Source organism: Paramormyrops kingsleyae, chromosome 7 (genome assembly GCF_048594095.1).
Source record: "Paramormyrops kingsleyae isolate MSU_618 chromosome 7, PKINGS_0.4, whole genome shotgun sequence".
Classification (NCBI taxonomy): domain Eukaryota; kingdom Metazoa; phylum Chordata; class Actinopteri; order Osteoglossiformes; family Mormyridae; genus Paramormyrops; species Paramormyrops kingsleyae.
This window is the reverse complement of record NC_132803.1, coordinates 29,885,853-29,908,248: the sequence shown is the minus strand read 5'-3', so window position 1 is coordinate 29,908,248 and position 22,396 is coordinate 29,885,853. Positions and strand designations below refer to the sequence as shown.

The 22,396-nt window shown below is 43.2% G+C and overlaps 1 protein-coding gene across 1 annotated transcript; it reads left to right on the top strand.

The window, feature by feature from the left end:
- The first annotated feature begins 10,284 nt into the window (after positions 1-10,284).
- Positions 10,285-17,821, top strand: barhl1b (BarH-like homeobox 1b). Its single transcript, XM_023811051.2, has 3 exons — positions 10,285-11,552; positions 13,723-13,945; positions 15,894-17,821. Exons 1-3 carry the CDS (start codon positions 11,099-11,101, stop codon positions 16,186-16,188), a joined length of 972 nt encoding a protein of 323 aa, XP_023666819.1. The 5' UTR covers positions 10,285-11,098; the 3' UTR covers positions 16,189-17,821.
- The last annotated feature ends 4,575 nt before the right edge of the window (positions 17,822-22,396 follow it).

The following is a 22,396-nucleotide window of genomic DNA, read 5'->3' as shown; positions in this document are numbered from 1 at the left end:
TTCCCGTCTTCCTCCCATGCACGTAAACTGGGTTCCCATCTTCCTCCCATGCACGTAAACTGTGTTCCCATCTTCCTCCCATGCACGTAAACTGGGTTCCCATCTTCCTCCCATGCACGTAAACTGTGTTCCCATCTTCCTCCCATGCACGTAAACTGTGTTCCCATCTTCCTCCCATGCACGTAAACTGCCAAGCAGGGGAGGGATCACAATTAAAAGTAACCAACACCACTGTTTGTGTTTTTGTGCTGCCCCCCCCCCCCCCCCCCCCCCGCCTCGCTATCAGGCCAGTTAAAACAAAGCTAGATGATCCAGGTAAGATCCCCCAAGTGTGCCGTCGGTCACTCTAGGTTTTCTGTGCTCATTTCTCTTTTACACATTCCCCCCTTTCTCTCTCCCTCTCTCTCTCTCTCCCTCTCTCACATTCTCTCTCTCCCTCTCTCCTTCCGAGGTGTCAGGCGCGGGTTTATCCTGCCCCTGACGCGTGTAGAGCACGCCGGTGCGCGCGAGCGAGCGAGCGAGCGAGAGCGGGGGGAGAGAGGGTCAGGAGGAGGGAGGTGGGTGAACAATAAAAGATAAGATCATGGCTCCCCGGGGGTCTTGTCTGGCCCTGTACCCGATCCATCAAACGCCGCTTCCCGGTGCCAAGGTCAGCTCTAATGAGCATTTGCTGGGGTCTTATTCTCAATCCTCTCCCCCACCCGCGGCCCCCTCCCCTGGTACTGAGACACACACACACACACACACCCACATGCATGCACACACATTTACACTAACACACTTTACTCAAGACCTACATTCTGAGTAGCCGTCATTTGCACGGGCCCTTCTGCATGCAGAGATATTCATGCAGTCATCTTTTAAACATGCGTGTGCTCGTTGTCTCGGTCCACACGGGCACAAAGACACAGACACGCGTGTCCATACCGGTGTTCCCACTCCTGACATCCGCGCCAATCTCCCACCAATGGGGATGCAACTGCCCATTAACACGTAATTAGAGTAGAGCGGACACGGGGGTCAGTATACCGCGGTAAATGACAGGTAAACCCCCGGCTGGCTCACTGCGACAGCCGGAGGGAGCTGTCGGGATGCGCTTTGTGTGAGGAGTGGTTTGGTGAGTCGTGGGTTGGGGGGGGGAGCTGTAGGGGTTAGCGGTTAAGGAACAGAACTTGTGACCAAAGGGTTCTGTCCCCAGGAGAAAGCCTGCTGATGTAGCATTTGAGGAAGACAGTCTATTACTTCACTGGGCATGAGATAATGAGGGAGGGTCGTCTGTCTCCAGCGGGGTAGTCATGTGACCACGATTATCGGTGATAATTCCGTTTGCCAATTCTCAGTCCTACACCTTGCTCTACTCTTTTTTTTAACCATTAATATTCCAGACCCAAGTCAAAACAGCCACCTATCAGCATCTGTCATGCCTCGTTTAGGTCCCGTCTCACGCACCTGTGTCGTCCCTTACCCCTGCAGCGAGACCCCTCGATCCTGTGCGCTATCCCATCTAACGGCGTCCATCTCTGGGAAAAATACTCAGAATCCCAGGCCTGGCCTGTGTTCGGTCATGAGCCCCCACTGTAAAATCAACGACAGGCCCTGCATTGTCGTCAGCAGTGCCCCCCCCCCCCCCCGGGGTGAGTGATTACTAACGATGCACGCTGCTACGGGGCCGGTGTGACGCCAGTAAATGGAAAATGAGATGACGCTCATTAACGGGCCGGGGATAAGCGGCCGTATGAATGCACACACCTGTCGTCTCCCTCTGCCGTCGGACTCCGCGGGGCCAGCGATTTCCGCGGTGCCGAGAACGTCAGCGCTCATCTGCGGGGACGACAAGGGAAGGGGGATCGATGGGGCCCGGACCGTGGGAGATGGGGGCAGTCGGGGGTCCTGGGGGGGCATCCCGCTGGATCGGCGGTCTGATACAGATGCCTCACCGGTGGGACTGGGAGTCCACTGGTGTATTTATGACGCATGTCGATGGAGTCACGTCGCGCGGAGCTGGAGGTGTGGGAATTAGGCTTGGTGGGTGGGTGCTGTTAGGCGCCACTGGGTTCTCTTTCTGGAGAGGGGACCCCCCCCCACCCCCACTCTGAATTTCTGGCATGGATGGAGTCTGGATGCAGTCCTGGCAAATAAAAAAGAAACAGAGAAAATGCAGGGAGCTGAAAAGATATGTTCTAAGTCCTTGTGAAGGTCTTCAACACTAACTCCCAGAGAAAATAAGCAATACAAATCCAGAATATATCATAGATTCTTTATGTAGCTTTGATAAATGCTGTATATATTTCTTCCTGAAGTTTTTTGTGACTTTTCTAGAACATTCTCCATGTACCCCAGGAGCATTTTTAAGTCTTTCTCGCTATTTTTCTTTCACCTTATCCACATGCCTCCATCTGTCATCCTTTTTCTACCTTCCCCTCTTGTCCTCTGACCAGCACCTCCTCTCTGGCCCAGCCGCCTCACTCTCTGTCAGCCCCTAAACACGGGGCTGACCCCATCCTGTCTTTCCCTCCAAACCCCATCTGCCCCTCCGCCCTCGACCGACTCACGGCCCAACCCCCACCCCGCAACTCCATCGGCACCCTAAGTCCCAAACCTCCGCTTCATCCCGCTTTTGTCCTGGCTGTCAGGCCCTCCGCCTGTGATCTATGAGCTCTCGTGGTGGGTGCAGCGGGGAATGTCCCAAAATGCATTTGTTTGAATGAGAAGGAGTGACGTCTAAATGGCTAACAGCTGCCGTTAAAGCCTACGAGGACCAGGAGTTGTTAACAAGACAGAGGACGATATTCATATGTCAGTGAATATCTATGAGGGTGATCTACGAGCTTAGGATCTACTGCTGGAGTTCATGCTAAACACATAGATCATCCTCTTCATAAACATACAAGTCGGAGCCATAAGTGGATAGATTAGAACTATCCCATGAATTACTTGAATGTATTATTTTAAATATATTAGGAAAACACAGGCTACAAATGGACATAAACAGGGGAGATTTAGAGCAGAACAAAAGAAACATTTCTTAGTACGGGGGGTGGGGGTTACTTGCTGAAGGAACTAAAGTTTGAGTCAGTTAACATTTCAGTAAGCATGGCTGTATGATGATGATGATGAAGGACATAACAGTAGTAAACCTCCACAGAAGTCACTTTGTGCTCTTTGGTTCTGCTGCCCATTTGCCCTATTGCCCGCACCCTTCTAGAACATTCTTGGTGGTTTGTCCGTGTCCTGCTTGAGAGATGGAATCGCTCCCATCACAGCCAAGCAGCTTGTATGGGTCTCCCCACGGCAGCTGGAGGAGACATACCCAGCACCCCCAGAAGATAAGCCTGGACCCCCCCAGCCCTCCATCACCAGGATGTCAGTGAAATGATTAACATTGAACTATAACCCTCCCTTATATCATACAGCCCCCACCTTTCTGTCCAGTGAAGCTGTTTCCAATCTAGTTCATGTTGTATTCTGTCAGTGACCCGACACGCTTCCCTTCTGACGGGATACCTACAGCTCACCGCTTCTCAAGCTTCACGGTAACATCCGACCTGCATGTGAAACACTCTCCCGGCCCAGGAAGATCACTATTCTCGCATTGTGGGAACCGTCAAAGAGCTGGCAGAGGGACGTTCAAGCCTGAAGATCTTTGATCTGCTAGTGCTGGATGTCCAATGACAGCCTGTTAGTTTCCAACTGCCAGGAAAGTCAGTAGAGAAGAGGGGCCTGCAGGATACATCTCCCCGGCTCCCGGCTCGGTGACAGACACGGTTATAACCGCCTTCTGGATGTGTGGGGCTTCCGTCTGGGTTCCGGAACATGCGATCCAGATCTTATGCGATACCGATACGAGACAATCAATGACATATAACATGGAAGCAAAATGATTCAGGCCTAGAAAGAAGACTTATATGATATCAAATTTCAAAGGATTTTTAAATTCCTAAAACGTCTGAACAATTTGGCCCAGGATCACCATGAAGTTTCCTAGTCGCAGACAGCCGATACAAACAGGCTGACTAAAAGCTGACTAACGGTCATGAATTTCAGCCAGACGCGATCTCTTTGTTTTTGTAGAATACCATTAGCCTCCCTTTACCTGTCTGCCTTTCAAATGCAAATTACGGGGTGAAAAAAAGGACTCTTTAGGCCCACGTCCTTCGAATTGGACAGCTGACTTATAAAACCCACATCAGCTGAATCATAGCTGCCCTCTGTTTCCAAATACAGTCCTAAGGTCACTTTCCTGAGTTAGTCTGCCCAATAAATACCCTCGGTGCAGTACTTGCCTGGCTCACGTGCGCCAAGGCAGGCCGCGTTCCTGTTTGCTGATTATTTATTTAACGCACGCCGCTCTGCCCCCTCTGTATCACCACTGGGCCCAGTGCTTAGCTTTTAATGATGAGGATGTGATGGCGCCCCCTGGTGTGCAGGGGCACTGCTGCCATTGTGCTAAAATTTGCATTAACTTACTGAATTAAATTACACCTTGAATTAGGTAAAAATCTTGCCGCTGAGCCCCCCACCCCACCAATGCTGAAAAACAGCCGTCGGTCACACAGCGTCGACAGACCCGGCATGGACGTTAATGGGCCACGTCAATGCCCCCCCCCTCCCCCCCACAAACAGCTGGCAGGCTTGGTGTTCCCGAGGCTGCAAGCCTGGGACGGGCGCCCATTGGCAGGCGTGAGAAAAGGGGTGCGCGGGGCGGCCATGTCGGTTCCTGGGCTCTCCTGTGATCGTGACGTCCCATTGATGGATGACTAGAGGCCACTGCCCCTCTTCCAGGCCTGCACCCTGACTCCAAGCAGCCAGGCAGATGTCTTCGAGTGAACCCTGTCAAGAATAACAAAACACCCGGCTTTGGATACAACCTGGACTGAGAAGAGGAGAGGAGACAGAAGCGAGGCCCATCCTCCTGTGTGGGAACAGGCTAGAGATGTGACCATGTCCTCATCCCTACCCCCCGCACACTCTGTCACCTCCACACACGCCGCAAACGACTCGCAAAGTCACCCCCAAATTCATATTCGGCTCCTGCTTGTACCGAGCTGGCAGTTAATGAACCCCGTCATAAAATCCCGATGTGCTCGTGAGTTTTACACCGGGGTAAAGTCAAACCAGATCTTTGTAGACGTGGCTGCACCACGTTGAGCTTGTCGCGGTGTGTTGTCGCACGCTTTTGTACAGAATCGGTGTAAGTGACGGCGCCCGCGAGCGTTCACGAGCGCCCGAAATACCCACAGCTAAATTACGCAACCGTGACTGGCGCTCCGTGTTCCGGGCACACGCGTGGGCACCGACGTCATGGCTCCACAGCCCACCTTGAGGTTACATTTAGGTTCTGCTCAGGCCCTCCTAATTCACAGCTGGGGGAGTGGGGGGGGGGGGGCTGTCAGCAGCTATCTCACATTCCTGTAAAACCAACACATTTGACCTGCCAGCAGCCCGATGGAGGATTCTCCGATGGCAGTGGGATTCAATGAGGATGTTGACGACACCGTAGAGGTTGAGTGTGGAGGGAAACAGCACAGGCCTCACACCTTCTTAACACTCCACAGCTTCATTTCCCTGTTACCCCCCCCCTTTTTTTCCCTGCTTCAGGCACCTTGCGTGTGGAGTTTGCATGTTCTCTCCATGTCGTTGTAGGGTTGATTCCGGGTTCTCTGGTGTCCCCCCACCATCCAAAAACATGCTAAAATTGTGTGATTGGTGTGTGTGAGTGTGTGTGTGCAACTCTGATTAGGACAAGCAGGTATAGAAGATGGATGGATGGATGGATGGATGGCCTTCGGGTGACTCTGATGTGAAAGGCGCTATATAAAAAGCATTGAAATTAAATTGTCAGTATCAAAGCACTGATTGTGATCGGGATGGTCCTAGTTACTCTCAGCTCTCTGCTGGCGTTTGCTCTGCCTGCCCCCCCCCCACCCGGCCCACCAGGACAGACTCAGTCCTGCCTTCCTGGCAGCATCTGGGCTCCAGAAGACGTGTCTCCTCACCCGGCCAGGTGTGTGAGGCTGAGTGAACCGAAATTGAGGCCAGTGATTATTTCCTTTCTAGTACGAACAACCCCTCAGCTCCAACACCCCCAACACCCTGCCCGCTCCCCTCCCACGCACACTCACACACACCCCCTCACCTGCAGCGCTGCCCCCTCCCCCAGCCCACCTCATGGCTAACGCCAGGCCTCCAATTAAATCAAAAGTGGTTTGTTTTTATTGGTCTTTTGCGCTGACAAGCGGCCTATCATCCTGACGGCTCTACCTGTCAGTGGGCCCAGCTGAAAATTCTCCGTTGACAATGCCCAACGCTTCCAATTAGGGGGGAATCAGACTCCTGGCGCGCTAGCGATCCTTCCAACCTCCCCCAAGACCCCCCGCTCCCCCAACCCAAGACTGTGGCCCCCTCACCGACCCGTCCTCCACCACTCCAGCTCTCAGCACCTCAAACCTCCATCTTCCTCTCTCACTTATGCTGGTGCCATATATATATAAATTTTTTTGCCCCCTCCGCTTCTCCATTTTAGGCGTGCGTGTGTATCCTCCCCCACAAATTACCAACACAAAACGGGCCGGCGCGCTCCCATCTACGCCCAACGCCTGAGCCTGTCAGCTTTAATGAGCCGATGAAGGTCTATTTCTGCGCCATGAATGTGCTAAATTCTTTCTTGTATGACAGGTGACTGTGAAAGGCGAATGTTAACCTTATAAAAGATTTAGCAGTCCTCATTATTTCCTGTCAAGATTCATTCCTGACGGCTTCGGGTTAGTCATTTGCATCACCGACTTGTCCGGGATGGCCCGTGTGTCTCCTCTCTGTTTCCCTGGCTCTAGTTCCTTTGTGTTGTTGTGTGTTGTCATCTCTTTTTTTTTAAATTATCTCTCCTCCGTCCCGTGAAATGCTTGTTTTCCATCAGTTTCTCATAAAGATATTGAGATGCCAAAGTTGCTCCCGAAAGACAACGCGCGTGTTTTTTTTTTTTTTTTAGCAAAACAAACAACGGATAAATATATATTTATATTTGTAAGTAAATATGGCGTGATGCTGTGAGATGGATGCAAACGGCGCTGTTTTCCTCGGCGTCAGGCGGAAGGGAAGGAGATGATGAACGGCAGCTTATGGCTTTGAAGCTTGAAGCTGCCGCCGTTGCCGTAACCAAACATTACCAGCCAAGTCAAACGGACACGGCGGGACGAGATGACTGACAGCGATTTTGGCGGGACGGGACTTTAATGTATATAATGCGCAATCACACACCTGTTTTGTCGTAAATAACCGCCTTTCGATGGCTTGACAGGCATCCCCATCTCCCTACAATGTTTGAAATCCCAGACAAGGCAGTGGGGTGAGAAAAAAAAACTACTTGGATAATATGCTGAATGGCAAATATCTCTGGCTCACCTTCACTGCGGAATAGAGGCCAAACCCTGCAGTATATCCCCTAAACCTATACGCCTCCACTCAAGGTACCTCAGATTATCCACCATTTTGGGAGTTTCGCTCACGCTTCTGTACTCTGACTTTTGCAAACTTGACCAGCCCTAACACATAGCCCTTTTTCTATTGCCAAAATTCTCACCAATCCTTAAAGATACTTACCGACGTACATGCAGAAATTCAGTGCAGGACGCAACAGAGTGAAGCTGGTTCTTTTCAGACAAAGCAAGCCGTTAAAGATTCGCCACTTACGGACTGGTCCTTGGCAATAAGGCCATACTGGCATCCTGTGAAATAAGGCTTCCTGGAAATTTTTGGTTACTATTTCATGACTTGCTTTTTTCCTCTCTTTTTTGTCGATTTTTATCCATGTCCCTGCTCTCTTGCCATCGCTGTTCAACCCGGAATCAATGCCCAAGCCTCACCTGTAAGTCCCACCATGTTAAAATGCAGTAAAGCCCCCTGTCACTAACCCACCTTTGACTATTTTGATTGGTCACATGCGTACGAAATGCGTGCAGTTGTGTTGCCTCAGACAGGCCAGGATCACCGGCGTGTTAATGAACCCAACGCCCAGACCGTCTGCCGAGCCCCATAGGGGGAAAACTCATTTCCTGCTGGGTGTGGGCATGATGTGTGGGGTGCGGGATGTGGGATGGGGGGGGTTGGTCAGGTGAGAGAGCCTCCACACACTCCGTACACCCTTCTGTTCACTTGCTCATCTTCAGTCTTGGCTGGGGGTGCGGACGGAGGCCATAGGCTGATTCTGAATCCCCATCAGCGAAGCATTTCCGCCCACGGCCGATCAGACGCTCGTCAGAACGGAGCCGGCTTGCGCGAGGGCCCCGACGGCTCCCCCTCAGCCGCCAGACTCGTCCCCGCGGGTGAGCCTGACCGCAAATGAGGTGCCGCTCGCCGGCGGGCTGCCGCGCTGATCCAGAGGCGTGACGGGTACAGGCTGCTAGCGGCTGTACAAAGCGGTGCCACGGTGCATTGAGAGATACAGACACCTGCAGGAGGGAAGGGGGCTCGCGGTTACAGAAAACAGACAGAGGGGCACGTGGAACGGGGGCCGGCACGGGAACGCCAGCAGTAAGAAGCTGTCATAATAATAATAATAATAATAATAATAATAATAATAATATCAATAATAATAATAATAATAATATTTTTTTCTATTATTGCCTTTCATAATTTTGCAATAAATATATATTCTACAATAAGTTATGTAACACTGCAATTGAATATATTGATTTGTCAGCATTGGGCTATGTTAATAATAATAATAATAATAATAATATGAATTTACAGGCAGAGAAACGCAGCAAATACGATCCAGTCTCATTTAATATTAACATTATTTAAGAATTTATTTATTCAGTAATTTGCGTTTTAAAATACAACCTAACGACTGTGAAACAGATATAAACGTTGCTATATGAAATATACCTACACTGCTCATGTATTACACTTGATGTTGAAATGAAAACGTTTCAAAATATTTAAATGTAATTTTTTATAGTAATATAAAAATGTATATATTTGTATTACTTAGAAAAAAGTAGATTTTACTGTCGATCAGAATTTAAAACGGTCAATGTGATCGCAGAAGTGATTGCCACACTGCCATTCACAGAAACTCAGTAACGAGCCGAAGTAACTTCAGTGTTTCTTCAATAAAAGCCTAAGGTGGGCGTGTCTCGTGCTTTGCCTAAGTAGCCGCCACGAAGTGACAGCTTGCAGCCGTGACGGGACCCCATGGGAGCGTGGAGCGTTTCACTGACCTGCCGGTGTCTGCGCAGAAAAGAGCGCCTCCAATCTGCTGTTTACACGGGGGGTTCGATTATTAGGGTCTGTAGGGGGTTATACGGGGCAAACCGTTTCAAAAAAATACGTGAATGCGGGGGTATGGTGGGGGTAGGACGATGGTTTCTATACACTGAACAGTTTGAGTCCCGCTGCCATTTGAGTAACCGCTTCCCTGCCATTATTGCTTATTAGCATTGAATACATTATCATTAGGCGCTTCAAATGGGCTAAACATCGCGACAATGTAAACGCACTGCTCTTTCACCTACTAGAAAGGAATAAAAGGCATATATTAATAAACAAATAGCTTTGGAAGCGTTCACATGCGCCGCCGTTTATTCCCGAGTTCACACGAATAAATGGCGACATTAAAACAGAGGTATTACATATTACAATTAATTCTTGCCGATTAATGTAGGTCAAAAAATAAGCCTTATGAGCTATATGACTGGAGTTTATTATTGCATAAGTTTTACAAACGCAGGCTATATCATTCTGAATGAGGTGTTGCTTATATAGATGATTAAGTTAAAACACGTTAAGATATATAATTTAAAAATCTATTCAGGGAAAATATACCAAAAAAATCTCACCCCTTAACTTTAATCCTATATAAACTAAGTACAACTTGAGCCCATTGTAATGAACTTGGCGCGTAAACATTACATAAAACGTATATTCCACAACCTACTTAAGCACTGCTAGCGCAATACAATGGAGAATATTTACCCACATTGAAGGAAGGTGTCAAATTTTGACTAAATACAGAATTAGGGGAAGGCAGGAGGAAGGCGTCAACCCCTTTCACATAATAACCCTATTATAAGCTTCATCAATGATGTAATGAAAGCAAACAGTGTGAAAATTGCCTGTAAACAGTTGGATCTAGGTCTCGTAATGAATTCAGTGTCTCTTTTAATCAAATTGATGGAAAGGGGAGGGACGACGGAGGGTGGGGGGGATCAATTTTTTTCTTCGCCAGCCAGTGATCACCCAAAAAAGCGCACTCAGCCAATGGGAAGCTGCCGCCGGGGACGCACGTGGACTGGGCACCTTTAAAACATAGCTCTTGAGTGCGCCGCAAGTTCATTTTTTGTGATTTTTTTTCCCCCCACCGATAATCGTTAAGTAAGCCGATGTCTGTGTTTAACCTGTTGTATTCGCTGTCTCTCGCGTTTATTTCGGCTGTCCGGCGCTTTCGGTTCGGTGTCGCGCCCCTCGGCACATGCAGGATGCCACTGCGCTCTGTGGACTCCCCGGCTCAAAAAACTGCCTTTGATGCGATCGATCGTCCCATCAATTGACAGACTTTCCTTCCTTGCCTTGTGCAGGTCGCGAATTCACCGCAGTTTCTGTCCGTGGTGCTGAAACCAGCTCGCCGGCAGGATTTTGCCGCAGATGTCGCTTTTTTCTCATTAATTCCGCGCAACCTTTGTTTCCCGTTGCTATCGTGTTAGACCAAGTCGTAGCTTTTTGAAAATACTACATAATGAGCCGTTTAAGCGTTCTGCCGATTTCTGAAAATTCGTTTAGCTGCAGTTTGTAAAAAAAAAAAAAAATCCACGGTCGATTTCTGAAACTACAACTAAGTTTCATTAGGCTACCTGGAGAATTTCAGTAGCCTATTTTTAGGATAATAGCTAAGTAGCAGTGATAACAATACTAAACACTCGAGAGGACGAATTCGAAAACTAGTGGATGAATTTTCGATTGCTGACTTACTTTATTTAACCTTGGATTGACTAAAAAAAATACTGATAAAAATACATTTTGCTTCATTTTGGCGTCCGCACTTCTATTAGAAGTCACCCTGCACAAATGGTAATCTGAAGCCGAGGCAAGAACTGCGCTCACTATGGAAGCGTCCACCAACGGATCCAGTTTTGGGATCGACTCCTTGTTATCTCACAGACCTGGAAGTCCAGTCTTGTCGAAAGGGGACAGCTTGGTGGGGGAATGCAGATCTCCCCTGGAGTTCAGCCCGCGGTCCGACCTGGAAAGTGCTTGTTCCTCTCCGCCTTCCCCGCGAAGGGAATGCGTCGAAGAGGCTGCTCAAAGACAGGGACAAGCGCTGGGGCTGCAGTCTCACCTCCAGCACGGACAAATATCCGCCGCTTCTCAGCCGCGGACGGTAACTTCGTCTTTCCTTATCAGGGACATTCTGGCGGACTGCAAGCCGCTGGCTGCCTGTGCCCCGTACTCCAGTAACGGTCAGCCAACTCAAGAGGCGGGGCGACTCGCCAGTAAAATCGCGGACGACTTCATGGAAAAAATTCACAGCAACTCCTCCTCAGACAGCGAATATAAAGGTAAAATTATTTACATGATCTATATATAAAATCGGTTTGCACTTGTTAATTTCATTACTGTGTATTTAGATCAACCGTTTTCAACCAGGCAGAAAGTATTAAATTAAGGTCTGCAGTACGTAATTGCGAACAATATCTGTAAATAATACTTTATCTACATTTTTATAATTATTAACTAAATGAGCACACATTGGTGGATTTCAATACTAAATTATTTAACAGTTACTTCAGGATGTCTGTATGAGCATCATTATATGAATAATTCAGCCAGTATATTATTAAATGAATGTGATGTTAGTCTGATAACGAAGATTTTTAAAAATTCTTTTGCAAACGTTTTGTGGAAAAATATACAATTTTATTGTAATGTGAGAAATGTGCTATACATTGCACTTTAGGTTAATAGATCATTATAATTCCTGATAGTTCCTAATAGATATTTGTTCCCGATATTCTCTGCAGTCTCGAGCTAACACACACACCGACAGACACACACAAACTGATATAAACTTACATTACTTACATTACTTCTAGTATTTATCGTTGAGCTATGCATTTCGCAGCTAACCAGTTTTCATAGGCCTATGATGATTGGCCAGAGCATGTAGAAATTTTATGCTTGATGTCCTATGTCATATTTTAAAAACATATATTTTTAACGGTCATTCATTTTAATCAGATATCCTCTAACAGCAACATTCACAATTAATTTTAAATGACTGTCGATAATGTCAACATACTGCCGTGATGCAGTAAAACAGCAAATGACCAATAAGTAAATTGATTTGTCTGTCTATTCAGGCGTCTTTGATGTCAGGGAATAGACGCAGAGAGACCATTCCCCGTGTGACGGAAAGACAGACATGATTATACCAGTCTCTCTTCCATTTTTAATAAATAAAAGATGGGGGGATGGACATTTGTCTCATTTTAAGCAGACAATCACCAGAAACAAAACAATTTGTGAGCTGACTCATTTACATGAACGGCAAACCATGTCCTAAGATCACGACATAAACAGTGATAACAAAGTATGACATACTACTTTTTTTTGTGGCTAAATTAAAAAATTAAAACTCACAATTCAAAAGATTAACCCATGCTTCCAACTGCTTGCGTGTAATAATTGAAGCATTGTATAGTCGTGATGAATTAAATATTGGAGATATTATGAAATATTTGAAGCACAAAGGGAAACTTTACACACACACACACACACACACACACACACACACACACACACACATATATATATATATATATATATATATATATATATATATGTAAAATTTATCAGTGCATATTATGGTCAAAAAGTGTAAGATGCCCTATAGTAAATCGTTGTGCAGAAGCGAAACGTCAATGCAGACATTTTTCCTAGCTTGCTATATTCAGACTAATACACCGCGTCGCTTATACACTATTTAAATATTTTGTTAATAAGCAAGCACATTTAAGTATAGCAAGGATCTTTCAATTCAGACCTGAAAGTGTAGGGCATGTGGGTTCTGCATTCGCGGCGTTTCCCGCAGCACGTGCAGTGTCTTCGGCCCCGGTTGAAAGGTCTTTATCCCTCGTGACTTAATTAACAGGATTATTGTGCTCTTTCTGCAACGACTCAACTATTTTACTGGCAAGCACTCTAGTTAGAGTGCAGGGCGGGATGCAGTACGAAAGGGGAGAATATTTGTGGAATATAAAATATTTTAAATACTTTAGAAATTCAAGGTTGTCGTGTATCCAAATATTTTATACAATATTGTACTGTATAGTGAAATATTTGTACGTGCAACATTAAAAATATATCACGAATAGCATTATGCTAACCAACCTAGTTATTTCTTAAAACGTACATTTTGCCTACATTAAAGACAACATGAAGTTTTGTTTTTTACGACAGAAGGTAGAACATTAACTTAATACTGAAATGATGACTTATCAGAAGAAACCAGATAAAACCCGACCCACAAATGCCACGATTTTCTATACATTTATTGTGTACTCCTAATGGATGTAATGAGTTCGCCTTAGTGGTTATCACCTTATTTTTGTTAATATCGTCTGGCCAAATGTTTAATAATGTCGGAAATGTGAAAAATGAATTGCATGTGAACAGATGCGTTAAATGTTTACTTTTGCAACATGCCTAAGATGGTTGTCTGGTTTTCAGTGAAGGAGGAGGGGGACAGGGAGATTTCGAGCAGCAGAGACAGTCCCCAGGTTCGGCTCAAGAAGCCCCGGAAGGCGCGGACCGCTTTCACTGACCACCAGCTGGCCCAGCTTGAGCGCAGCTTCGAGCGGCAGAAATATTTGAGCGTGCAGGACCGGATGGAGCTGGCAGCTTCACTGAACCTCAGCGACACTCAGGTCAAAACGTGGTACCAGAACAGGAGGTATGTGCCACCTTCCAGATCTTCAGACTCAGCACAAAGTTTTTAACTGTTACGTCGTACATCTTCAACAGTAATAAGAAGACCATAAAATATAGAAGTCACTCAATAAATTCAATGAAAACAGTCCTTAAAAACGGTTGGTAAAAATAAATTATGTTTGTTAATTATAATAAAAAATACGTTTTTAAGAATACCATGAGTAGTAATGCATTTCACGACGAAGCTGTACAAGTCCATCCATACATTCATGTAGGGTACAAAACCTACATGAAATACGTAATATGGTGAATGACGATTCTTACTACACTCATTCGAAATACTGTCAAACTCATAAAGTTCTGTAGTTTTACTAAATCTACTGACAACAAATGCCAGATGACTGAATTTAGCAAAACACTGACAAGTGTACATAACCGTTAAGGGGAAAAGAAAAACAATTAGGCCTAATTAAATGTAAAACAAATATTTTGAAAGGAATTAACTATAAAGTATTTGAATGTATAAGCAGGAACATAAAGAGACACAAGTCGCTATGATAGTATCGCAGGTGTCGTAAATCGTACGAGATTAAAAAACGAGGCTTTCGAGAAAACAAGCAGTAAAAACAAGTTAAATTCTGTAAGAGTGACAGTTATTTTATATCTCACTGACTTTCAAAATATCAATATTTTTAATTGTCAACTAGAATAGACAGAATGACACAAATACGATCATTAAAACACGTTACAATTTGTCCTGACGACACTATATTGTGCCGCGGCTCGTGACTTGGTTCTCATTCTCGCTCCGCTTGCCAGTTGCAGGATGTACATCAGGGCTATTATAAAGAACACGAGGGATTGTATAGAGATGGACAGGGAATAATGGTGTAAAAAAAACCACCCGCACACACAACGGTCAACAGCTGCGAGATGGACAGGGACACAAAATGCTTTCAACGCTGCTCATCACCGAAGATAAGCAAGGCAACGCTAGGTGGGGGTGAGGGTTACCTGGGGTTATTAGGAGGTCCATACAATGAACTCCTCATATATATCATGTGTTTATGTTTTGCACACAATGATGTGATGCCTAAGCAACATACACATCACCTACGCGTAAGTCAACTTTAGTGGGCTACAAAGACAAAAAAGAAATTAATAAACCCAGCAAAGAAAAAAAAATGAAATGTAACTAAGCAATCACCAAAAACAGTGAAGGACAGATTAAGTTCTACACGGAAAACCTGACTAAAACAAAATACCCGTACGGTAAACAAACGGAAAAACTACGACAACCGTTCCGCATCATCAAACGCTTAACAGGCAGCTGAGAGATACATTCGGTAAGAACACATGCGATAAATATAAACGGCGCAACGAGTTTTGGCATAAATAATAAATTATTGCTTGCCATATGAATAATTCAGTCACCGTCCGATGATTACACAATTATTTCAAATATAAATTATTTACTCGAAAAAAATGCTCTATTATTGTTTGGGACAATATTACGAGAGTTATATCTCTTATTATTTAAGGGCAAAGTATGGAATAGCTTTCTGGAATAGGGCATCGGCGCAAACACCTCGTTAAAGTTACACTTTTTGTTGCAAATAAAATGATAGAGATATTTCCTCCAAATAATGTGTTGTAAAATTGTATCGAGAACGTATATACTCTGGTTTTATAAGCCAAACGACAATATTTAGTTACCAAAATCATTTACCTCGATGATACTCGATGATAACATGTTTACTAGCTATAACAACGGAATTCCGGCTGGAAAATAGAGTGATGCGGAACACAGGCCAAAACCAACGACGGTCAACGAAAGGTCAAAACCAAAGACGGCCCAAAATTACATACAGCTGCGTTGCAAATATCTTATTTTTTGTAACAAGATGAACTGAACCATTAAGAATAAGAAACTTTTTTCATACTGTGTTTTTTTCTCTTTCGAATAAAAGGACGAAGTGGAAGAGACAGACCGCAGTTGGACTCGAACTGTTAGCGGAAGCTGGGAATTATAGCGCCCTGCAGAGAATGTTCCCATCTCCTTACTTCTATCCTCAAAGCTTGGTTTCCAACCTGGACCCCAGCGCGGCATTATATCTATACCGGGGACCCTCTGCGCCTCCGCCGGCCCTGCAACGACCTCTTGTTCCAAGGATTCTTCTTCACAATCTGCAAGGGGGCAGCGAACCACCGCCGCCCCTTCCTACCCTGCCCGGAGTGCTTCCGCGGGCAACACAGCCACGGTGAGCTGCATCCATCGGACTCCTCAAAACCCGAAAAAAAAACTCCGCGTGAACAAACGAACAGGAAAAAAGTTCATTGCCGACAGGAAAGATAAAATATCTTAAAAAAAAAAAAAAAAACAACATTTCGAACTGGAACTTTTGAATCAATAGGTTTAGCATTTTGATGTTATTTATTTAAAAAATATATTTATTTATTTGATTATTTATTTTGGCCCTATCAAGGATATCTGCCGCTTAAATTTATTTCCACATGATTTCATTAGACGGAGGTTTCCCAGAAGGTACAGAGATGTTGTTGGCATCAAATATTTATGAGAATCAGCGGGATTTATAGAATGATAATGACACATTAAACCCAGTCATTGACAGGTATAGGCTCATAATTAAGACATACCTAAAACATGCATGCGGAACACACGCATTTAAACGATAAAATCGATTGTTATTATTATTATCATTATTATTCCACTTTAATTATAAACCATTCTTAAAATCAGATTTTCCCGATTTCAAACAGTATTTAGAAATTATTTTAGACATTTCACGTTCTTATGTTCAAAGCAGTATTGATAAGTTTTGATTGATAAAATGTTCTTTTGTATAAAAGTAAAACAAGACTAAGGTATAGATGTGTAAATAAGAGTATTTTTTACTATATTAAAATTTATTTTTTTTCTGTTCATTTTTATTTTCGGCAATCTCATAATCTGCTGACAGTTACTGAAAAATAAGCACTTCTGTCGATGGAAAAAATTCTAAGTGCACCTTTTCCAGAAATGTTATTGCATTTAATTCTAATATTGTTTTATGACAGAAGAAGAACTGAGATTCACCTCCAAAATATTTTCTTTTTTTTATTTTATTTTTTTGCAGATAGTGACCGTCAAAATAGTACTGAAAAATACATATATGCACTTACTATGGGCTACTAATTTAACCGTTTAAAATCAGGACAGAGATATGAAATAGGCGACATCCCAAACAAGTCGAGGCAATGGGATGGGCCCCGAAAGCTACGTGGCGGAACACGTATGCACTACTGTATTTTAAACGTGCATTTACACAAATATTTTATTTGTGCAATTATTTTCATTTTAAGCACAAAAATGAACACTAGGAACAATAAAAATAGAGTATTTATTTACTATTGTTTTAATTTATGTTATTATTGTATTTATTATTTTCTACATTCACCAATGATGACCCTACCACGTAATATTTTCAGACATAAATTCAACAATGCAGTAACACAACCTCAGGATGAAAACAAAGCTTTGTATTGATCAGCAACATGAAGAAACGAACTGAAAAAACTTACCAATCGGTCCTGATTACCTACTGACCGAGTTGTACATCGTATCTTTTTAAAATATCATGTATGTATTTACATAGACGCTGAGCGGGTTTTTGCCTTTGTTTCATATACAAACCGTGGAACAACATTGTAATTCTTTGGTGGAAATGTATATTGCCAATATTAACTTGTCAAGCGGCTCATGTTGTGAAGTGGTTCTTGTATATTCTGGGTTATTTTTAGCTCCCACCCTCCTCTGTGTTGGCGAAACGAACTTTTTCCTAGGCTGCTCAACGGAGGATTTACGGGGGAAAATTTGGTGTGAAGATTATTAATTTTTTTAAATGTACAAATAAAGTTCGTACAATAAATAACAGACTGAATTGTAATTAAATGCAATCCATCCGGAAATGAAAAAAGAGAACGATCACAACGTACCGACATGCATTATATACGACAATCTGTGTTAATTTCACGTCGTACGCGACGTTTCGTGCGTGACCTGCAGGAATCTGGGCGTTCAAATTGAATGGAGACGTGGAGACGGTTGATCCAAATAGTTATTAGCCTCTGTGTCGTGTTTTAAGATCGTTATGGAAAAACGATATGGGCTATGGGCACACATCGGTGGGACCCCCTCCCCCTACACCCCCAGAATAAAATATATACGGATTTTGAGCCAAGATCAGCAGACAGAACATAAAAACGCAGCAGAAATCGATTTAAGTATTCAAAGCGAATTCATTGCAGTACACTTTTTTAGAACACGAAAACAAACCATTTACTCTATTTTTTATTAAACAGCTACAGCTAACTATTCGTTAAAGTGGCTAGTAAAGGTACTGAGCCAAATTTTTGATTAGAGTCATTTATTGAGTTGGCCAGGGGTACTGTCCACCGATACTTCGGGTTCAACTCCAGTTTAAGGTTTTCATGACTGAAATAACGAAACACAGACCTCTTCAGGAGAACACCTTTATGTTTCCTATGACCTAGTCGCCACATTTACCAGTAACAATTACGGCGATTTACAGCAGAAGCTGCAGCTGAAATGCCTATAGGCTACTTACAGCGTTGTTGTGCAGTGATTCACTTCATGGGTTTGAGGTGAAACAGTCGAGATTTATTTTAAGTAGAAAAAAAATGCTGGTTTGAGACAGATGTATATCAGTAATGGTACGCTGGGTATAATTTGTCAAGTTCAAAAAGTCAACGTCGCGATGCAGGCGAAGACGCCTAGGGCTCCGGTATTAAATTTAGGCTACTTATGTGAATAATATCTCTCAGTTATTTTCTAAATGTGAAACTGATTATTTGGCCATTTAAAACTCTTCTATCAATGCCATGCTTTACTTTTGAGAAAATACTGGTCTGAATACGAATATTTAATTTTCTTTGCCTGCATGAGACGGGAAATCACGTTTAAGATTGTCGTCTACTGATATGAAGACGACCAGATATGTTCTTGGTATTGAAAGGAAAGTGACAAAACGTTTCTGTCAGAAATGAGTCAAGCGTGGCCTATTGACGGCGCCTCATGTATTAGTTTCTCTTCAAATGCTGATACATGTAATTATTTTTTCCCCAGACATTTTCTTTTAGACAGCGTTTATGGATAAAAACAGTACATTTCAAATGAGGATCTCATAGAACAGGTGGCGATCCAAGATACAGTATCAACCGCAACAGGACAAGGCTAATTAGATTCAGTCAAGCGCCAAAAAGCAACGAAACCACATCATTCCCAAGTGACACCAGTTTCCACAATCTGGCACACATTGAGTTTGTTTTGACCTGTAATACGATGTCCTGCCCGTGTCCTCAATGTATCGGTTAGCCAATTCGCCAAACTATGCCAAACTATGGTGAGAGTTTGATTAACCTCGCGTGAAAAACGGTTTATAACAAACGCAGTGGTAAGCAGTACATAATCTGTATGAGGGAAATATTGAGCATTTCCTTTAATCGAATGAATCGCACCACCGGTTTGAAACCAGGCAAAATATTGGTTTATTGTGCAAAATAATGTAATTAATACGGATACAACTTCCCTATAGTAATCTTAAAATAGATTATCATCTTGTCCTGAATTATATGGTTTGAGTAGGCATTTACATTGCTAAATTTATTAGGTACAATCCTATACTTAATTGAAAGCTGAACTAAGACAGTAAAGCTGGAAAAAAAATTACGTTTTGATAATTAGATTTACATTTATTTGCGTATAATTGCTACTAAATCTAACATGCACTATAATGTAACGCTTTTATTATTATGCAGGCGTTACTGTGAATGTATTTGCCCGCAGTAAGCAATATATGAATCATTTTAGGGCTCGTAAAATCAATTTAAGAGAAAATGTTTAAATAATTTTAAGCAGGTCTGTTGAACATTCTCTGCCGCTGCGGCACTGTTTGATTAGAGGCGTGGATTTAATTTGTCGAACCCAAAAAAGTTAATAAGAGCCTTCGGTTCAGCAGAAAGGGAACACTAACCTTTTAAAGAAAAAACCACTCGTTTTCCAGAAGTTTTTGATGAAAGTTCACATTTAGAAAACTTCTATTTTTTGTAAATTTATGCAAAAAATCGCCGTGCCGTGTCAGCCTGGATGGAATTCAGCAACCGAAATTATTCTTAACACCTAAATGCGAATGTACTTTGTGGCCTAAACATATTAAGAAATCGCAAGGAACATTTAGGTAGATAAATGCATGCTTTTATTTTTATGACGTTTTGTCAGTAGTGGTAGTGACTTCACCGATAGACTGAGGAACTACTATTAAACATGAAAGCTTACTCCGAAATTGAAAAGTACATCACCAGTAATTCATATTAAAGTTTAACTTAATTTTCCTTATGGACTGTATATATAGACTTTGTGCTATATTACCACAGTGGTTTAACAATGTTCCAATATAAATGGATTCTCTATACTTGAAACCACCGCATGCTGAAATGGTGTCTCAAAGCAATAAAATATTCACCTACTGTTTGGCATGATCACGGGAACTCAAACCACAACAATTTTAGTATTTATTAAACGATAAATCAATGATACATAATTACGGCCTTAAAAGCGTAACGCTGTTAAGCGTCATAAATTATTTCGTTTTGGATACGGATTGTTTCGACATCTTTTTTTCTTAAAAGTGCTGGTTGACTAGTCGCTGCCAAACAGCTCCAACAGCTGGTGCCCGGACGAAGCTGACTCTCGGCTGGATCAGGCTTGAGGACAGCTGGTCAACGGCGCGGCAAGACCCCTAGCCGGGATGGAGTTTGGGGAGTTCAGACTGATACAGCTAGAGAAAGGGGATTTTAACGATTAGACAAAAGACTTTAATAGCTTTTAATTGAAAGTCGATAATCGGCATTATCCCGTGCCGCCCGTCATCCCCCGACAGAGTGAAAAGCGGCCGTGCGTGATCTGTCTGCGGCCATACGCCTCGGCCTTGGATTCGGACAGACACTAAAAATGGCACCCAACGGGGAAACACCACAGAGTCATGGTTAGGGACTGCATTATTTAAAATGCATTACCTTAACGAATGATTAACCGACACAGAGAAAGACAAATCTTAAACACTACACTTAAAAAAAACATTTGGTCTGAAATGGCTCCAAATAAATACAATATAGGCCTATTTCAGTAACTATTTTCAAATTCCTGCTTTGTGTATGAATTCGCGTAAAAGTTAAAAAAAAAAAAAAAAAACTAGACTACAGAAACAATGTGATATAAATTACAATTTCCACAGCGGTACGCAAAATGAAAACGTGCTATCATAAGGATCTATGTCCGATTCAAAGGGAGACGATGACCTCCCGATATTTATGAAAAGGCGGATAATTCTTGCGAAGTGAGCAGCTGATTAAGCAAAAAAAAAGCTCCCTTGTCTTGTTCGAAGGCCGCAGAGATTTTGCATGAGAAAAGATACTGGTAAATCCCCCGGCTCTCACTGCGGATTGTCCCCGGCTTAGGGTTAATGAAGTGCGGATAGAGTCTGACTGAGCTGCCGACAAACAAAAACACAACACGGAGAGCCTTAAGCCCAAAGGATCAGTGACTCTGATTAATCTCATTGACTCAGAATAAAACTAAACAAAACAGCCTTCAAATCAAATTAAGAGTCAATCAAAGTTCAATTTGCATTGTTGTATGGGTGAGTGTGCCTCAAATTTATCAGCGGGTGTCCTTTTACAGTCCACCAAGGAAAGGAAAGAATAACGAAAGGGTTTGATCTGAGGGATTGCAATTAAGCGATCAACAGCATATTCTACATTCAGAACAACACAAATCTATATATTCTCGATTTAGGTTTATTCACTTCTATAGTTACAAACACTGGCGACAACTGAACCATACAATACGCATCTTTTGTTGCAAATAATTTCAGTTAATGTAGGGATTTAAAAAATAAAATAAAATAAAATGTAACTTATATCCATACTTCAATTTATATTTTTGTCTACACATTGAACGATGAAATCTGTCGATTCCCAGTTTTTGTCAGGCGGATCATAACTGGTTTGGGGAGTTCCGTTAGGTGGCAAAGACAGATGTCGCTTATGACGCTGCGTCCAGTAATAGGTATGTCCTGTTGTCCCTTTCTCACTATTCAGGTACAGACGTGGCAAGAATTTAGTCAAGGTGGAGGGAGCAATTTTCAGTTCGTTTGTTTCAATCATTGATCTAAAGACTAGCACTGTGTAATGTTACAAATGCGTCTTATCTTATGGGTGAGTGAATTGTAAAAATGTACAAATTGGTGAATTTTGCTAGGCTACCTGTCGAAAGACGATATCTCAGTTCGGGCTTAGACTTCTCATTAAAGCATTTTCTACAGGAACGATACAAAGCCCTTAACATTTGCGTTTTTATTACTTGATATTTTACACGCGAAGTAAAGTGGAAAGT

Coding starts and splice junctions, on each gene's coding strand:
- barhl1b (XM_023811051.2), top strand. CDS start 11,099: ATGGAAGCGTCCACCAACGGATCCAGTTTTGGGATCGACTCCTTGTTA. Junction 11,553..13,722: donor CTCAGACAGCGAATATAAAG/GTAAAATTATTT, acceptor TCTGGTTTTCAG/TGAAGGAGGAGGGGGACAGG. Junction 13,946..15,893: donor ACGTGGTACCAGAACAGGAG/GTATGTGCCACC, acceptor TTCGAATAAAAG/GACGAAGTGGAAGAGACAGA.